Source organism: Echiichthys vipera (genome assembly GCF_963691815.1).
Source record: "Echiichthys vipera genome assembly, chromosome: 12".
NCBI lineage: Eukaryota > Metazoa > Chordata > Actinopteri > Perciformes > Trachinidae > Echiichthys > Echiichthys vipera.
The window spans coordinates 17,692,299-17,697,520 of record NC_139837.1 but is presented as its reverse complement, the minus strand read 5'-3'; the positions used below and the strand labels follow the sequence as shown (position 1 = coordinate 17,697,520).

Sequence of the window (5,222 nt, the reverse complement as noted above, 5' to 3'; positions counted from 1 at the left end):
CAAAATCAAAGGCCAGTGGCTCACCTGGTAGAGCTAACTTAGTTCTCGCAGGCAAGACCCAGGCAAGCCTCACAGAGCTTCTAGCATGGCCTCTTGTTGTTGTCTTGTTTAATCATATGCAGTGCTTTATATTCCATTCATCTCACAGGCCTGCTTCTATCAGTAATTCAGTTTTGCCATTTTATTATCTGGATTGAGTTACAACTTCCTTTTTATGGATATCATTATGCTTTGAAGGCAGATCATTAATCCTGAGGACATAACACCTGTGGATCTGGGTATTGTGAAGCTAAATCTGGAGGGGCATCTCTGGCATTATAAGTATTTAAAACTATTGACATGTTGCCATGAGATGACTTTGTTATGAAAAAAAAAAGCTGTGGCGATGATAAAAAAAATACATTTTTGCAGTAACAGAAAAGCCTCCATCTGCTGAAAGAAACCCAGGAGGATGTGTCACTCTGTTGATGAGTTGTTGATGTTTAGGTGAGTGAATGGCTCTCGGTGCCTTACAAAGGACCCGCTGAGGGTTTGATGATGCCGTATGGTGAACAGTGAGGAACCCCAGGAACGATATGTCACCTTGGCTGTTTGGCACAGTTTTGGCCCTGCTGAGATTTATATTAGCAATTAAAATGAAATTTTAGTCGTGTGGAGGAGAAACAGCTGCGCAAAACGGGTCCTTGTTGCTTTTTATAACTAAGCTTTGACCAAAGACGTAAGAGAAAAGTGTTTTAATAAGGTGCTTTTGACTCAAGTGGTACGTTAGTTAGTTAGTTAGTTAGTTAGTTAGCATGAAGGCTGTAAACAAATAGGCGGGATTAAAAATGAATTAAGTATTTAACTGATGCAGAAAATGCAACACAAGAGCAGAATTGCTTGTAGCTTAACAAACATCATGATAGGCATACTCTAATACTACTACATCACACAAACTACAAGGACATTTGACATTTATTTTCATTGTTACTCTAGAAAGCAACATAATCATAGTAATATCCTCATAAGAACAGCGGCCTTGTTCATTCAATTCAATAAGCTAATAAATCAAGGATTTCACTACCTTTTTCTTGTGGAGTTCTTTGGATTTATTAATGTCCATGACAAAGTTGACCTTCAGGCAAAGTGATTATTCTAAAACCTTGAGAAAGTCAAGGCACAATAAAGTGGCATGATTTGAACATGTTGATCTGTATTATGATTTGTAGTTGAAGCAAAATGCAAGCAGAACCTCAGGGTGGATGGATGCCAGGCATGTTGTTCCCATTGAAGCACGCTCTCAAAGCCTTCAATCATCCTTCAAACCTTTGTTAAGACTCCTGATAACGGTCTTAGTCTTAGTCTTAAAGGTAGATGGGACTCCACAAAATGCCCTATTCATAGATTTCACAAAATGCTAGAAATTTGCAGTTAATTTGCATCAAAGAAAAGTAAAAATTGTGCATTTAAGTTAACCTCACAGACCTTGCATGAAAAACACTGGCCATGTTTTTCTCCTTGAGTAATTATTCTGTTCAAATAGCATATATTTCTCTCCAGAGAGTGCTTGGGCTGAATGGATGCTGCCAATGCATAATGGTCCTCAGACGTTTGTTTCCTTGGCAACGTGGGGAGGGCATGCGGAGAGGGAGGTATATAAACACTGGCAGCTCCTCTCTGAGTCTAGAGGTAAATGCACTCACTGACAACACAGAGAGGCTCCGAGAACTTGCTTGCACGGACTACACTCTCCCTATTTGTCACCTCAGCTCCAAAAGTAGCTGTTCAAGAATGATGCGGCCGAAAGATTTACGGCAGGGCTCTGGCACCAAGACTTTCCTAGATGCCATGCACGGTGGTAAAGTTCACCTTGCACGCTTCATCCTGGACGCCTTGGATGGACGCATCATCAACTCTAAAACAGAAAACAGCCGCACCCCGCTCATGTACGCTATCTGCCTACAAGATCCTGGGACCAGGGCCAAGTTCACCCGGCTGCTGCTGGAGAAAGGAGCCGATGTAAACTGCCAGGATGAAGACGGTCGCACTGCTCTGAGCCATGCCTGTGAGATGGGTCACCTGGACGTGGTTAAGCTTCTAGTGCAGTTCAATGCTGACCCGGACGTCTTTGATGCCTGGGGTAACAGCGCTCTGATGTATGCTGCTTTTTCTGGGCACAGCCAGGTTCTGGAGTTCCTGGTCCGGGCTTTCAAAAGACTGGGACTGAGGCTGGACAGAACCAATAATGCTGGTCACTCAGCCATCGAGGTGGCCAACTTCTTCGGACACAACCAGTGTGTGCAGATTCTGAACTTTCCTTGCAGGAGGGGTGTTGGCACAGATGACCCACTCGCTGATTCAGGTACTATCGGTGAAGGCGAGTGCCGCCTTCCCAACAGGCTCCCCACACATGTTCTGGAGAGGTTCTCCAAGCAGCTGAATAACAATGAAGACCAACTGCCTGGGGTGTTTCAGGGACAGCTTAAGACTGGAGACAGCGGTGGGTTGTGGAACCGCATCAGATGTCCCAGGAGCCAGTCACAAGATGACAACCATCGCCACAGCTGGGCTCTGCCTCCGCAGATAGAGAAAAGCAAGACTGAGGTGGATCACAGTGTTCTCTTCACTGCCAAACAATTGCAAAACTGCCAGCTTAGAGAGCTAAGAGCTAAAACACTGAACTCTCTGCCTGAACCAAGCCAGAAAGATGTCAGCCGAGACACTGGACTCCAAGAGAAAACACCAGTAAGTTTCCCTCCCTGGGGAAAAGCAAAGTCATTTAACCTGGACCTTCGGAGCAGCAGAAAGCAGTCCTATCAGGGTGATGTGCGTGACATGAGCCTGTCAGCCAGCAAATTAAAGAGAGCCTCGCTACAGGATGAGAGATGCCTTATAGATAAGATGGAATGTCAAGGGAACACCCGGGGCCTGACAAAAGATGCTGACAAAGGTGTCTCGCTGCCGAAACCTCTTTTGAACAGCAAGCCTCAGCCCCCGAGAGCACTCGAGGAGACTTTCAAATCACAGAGAGAAGAGGCTAATGACATAGCTACATCAAGCAGAAGAGAGCAGCAGAAGAGGGGAAGCTTTGGCCCGACCAGCAGACACAACAAACTGCTGTTTGCCAGAGGGGAGATGGAGTCCGGGAAGATCGCAAGCAGTGCACCGCGGTTCATGGGCCTGGGGACCAGACTGCTGCGTCGATTCACCGCACCAGAGTTCATGAGGATGGTGATAGACTGTTCATCTGGCTCCTCAAACGGCCGAGGGCGGATTTCCCGCTCCGAAACCTTCCCTCTCTCATACACACATCAGCAGGTCAACAGCCAGCCGAGCATCGACAGCATCAGTGGAGTGAAGTGTGAGTTTGAAAGCTGTTGCTCCTCTCAGTCTGCCCTTGATTAGAATAAGGACAATGTTAACAGAAATGGCTGGTACGGATATTTTTACAGCAATTAATATTCCAACAATGCATTTTGATTGCTGGGTGATGTAAGTTATTTATTGGGAGAAATAATAATCTTTGCTTATGTTGCAGTCCATTAGTTATTTCACTGCGTATCAATAAAAATCAAGAGCTTAGTGCTCAGTTGCACACAGCTGCATACAATTTTGCTAAACTATATTTGAAATAATTTATAATCCCATATCAGCTACTGAAAATAATTATTTTGTTTCACACGCACACACGCACACACACATACATATAAGATTTATATTGTATGGAATTAAATGTATTTGATATTGCTTCTGAGTTTTTAAGAAATATTCTATGTATTTTGCTTAATGATATTCACTGAATGTGCACTGTATGATTCATGCTGAATTCCTAATAATAAATACTTTTAAACATCAGTGTTTATGCATGCGTACACGTTTGTGAATGAGGAAAATGCATAATTTCATTAAATGAATTTTGATTCAATATGCATCATTTATTGATTTATACAAAATTAAAATGTGTAATTCTCTTTTTCATGAATGATCCACACAGAGATAGAAATACATGAAACATGTCAACATGTATCCGTGTCAGAATACAAAGACTATGTGCAAAGTGTTTCTCAGCAGGTGGACGTCCTGCAGCATCACATGCCAGGCCTGTGTGCTTTATCTAGGCAAACAAATGCAAATACAGTCATACACATCTTCTGGAGGAGCAACGCACTCTTGTGGTTTTTAAAAAGTCTGTCAGAATACAAAGAGGGTTGTATCAGAAGCAAACACTGAGATGTCACCTCACACACATCCATGTGCCCGTGTGCTCACACACACACATGCACACATACGCACAACTATACACTCATGTTTCAGTAAGGAAAAGTAAAATCTTGAATTCATCGTATATAATTTACTGCAGTAGATCAGCAGGTACAATAATCTAATATTCAGTATTTTTATTTACATTATTAATTCATCTGCTTGTCTTTCAAATCCCTACGTAATAAAGAAACCTTATTTGCAAATTCACATCATACAAACAACCCACAACACCTTTTGGAAATAAAGAATAAATATGAAAAAGAGGAATATGGTACTGGTGACTTTCCACTAGCCCATTAGTAGCAGCTGGGCTTTCAACTACCCATTTATTATGCTAATCAAGGAGAATTGTCTTTCACATCCCAGGTTGGTACATATTCAAGCATTCACATCAGGCCAGGTGTGCCTCCATTTGGCCATGCAAAGAATCTACTGTCAGTGTTTGTTGTCCAGTTTCCACAACAGATAGTGTGCAGAGGTAACATCATCCTTCCTTAATAATGTCACAACGAGCTACTGTGGTTTGAGCCTAACACCAGCTTTATGGGCTTTACACTGCTAGCAATAATGCCCACTATGAACACTATAAAGGATCTTTAGAGTAGCACATGTTTATTACATATAGTTATGTGAAATGTTGATTTTTGCTATCAGTTGATATGCACCATGTTGTGTTGAATGCCACTGATTGTAACAGGAAGCCAATCAATATTTGGATCGAACCGAGACGAGAGGTGAGGAATTGCATGCTGCCTTTAACTCACTCCTAAAGTGCTTCTCTCATGCCTGAGACCATGCGGTGTCTGTCAACCAAACTTGCCGTCCTGCCACCATCACTCTGGCAGCAACATGATGTCTGGGTCTGCTTCTCTGGAGCTGATCTCCCAGCTTGGGTGCTAGAGGAGTTGGACCCCGGAGCTGGTCCTTGCCTGGACAGGTCAGACTGAAGATGGGTGTCGGGGAGCGCAAGCCCCATGGGG

The 5,222-nt window shown here is 43.3% G+C and overlaps 1 protein-coding gene across 1 annotated transcript; it reads left to right on the top strand.

Annotated features, from left to right (window-relative positions):
* Nucleotides 1-1,770: 1,770 nt before the first annotated feature.
* Nucleotides 1,771-3,384, top strand: ankrd63 (ankyrin repeat domain 63; the record flags this gene model as incomplete). The annotated part of the gene is made up of 1 exon (XM_083924602.1): nucleotides 1,771-3,384. One exon carries the CDS (start codon nucleotides 1,771-1,773, stop codon nucleotides 3,382-3,384), a length of 1,614 nt encoding a protein of 537 aa, XP_083780728.1.
* Nucleotides 3,385-5,222: the final 1,838 nt, after the last annotated feature.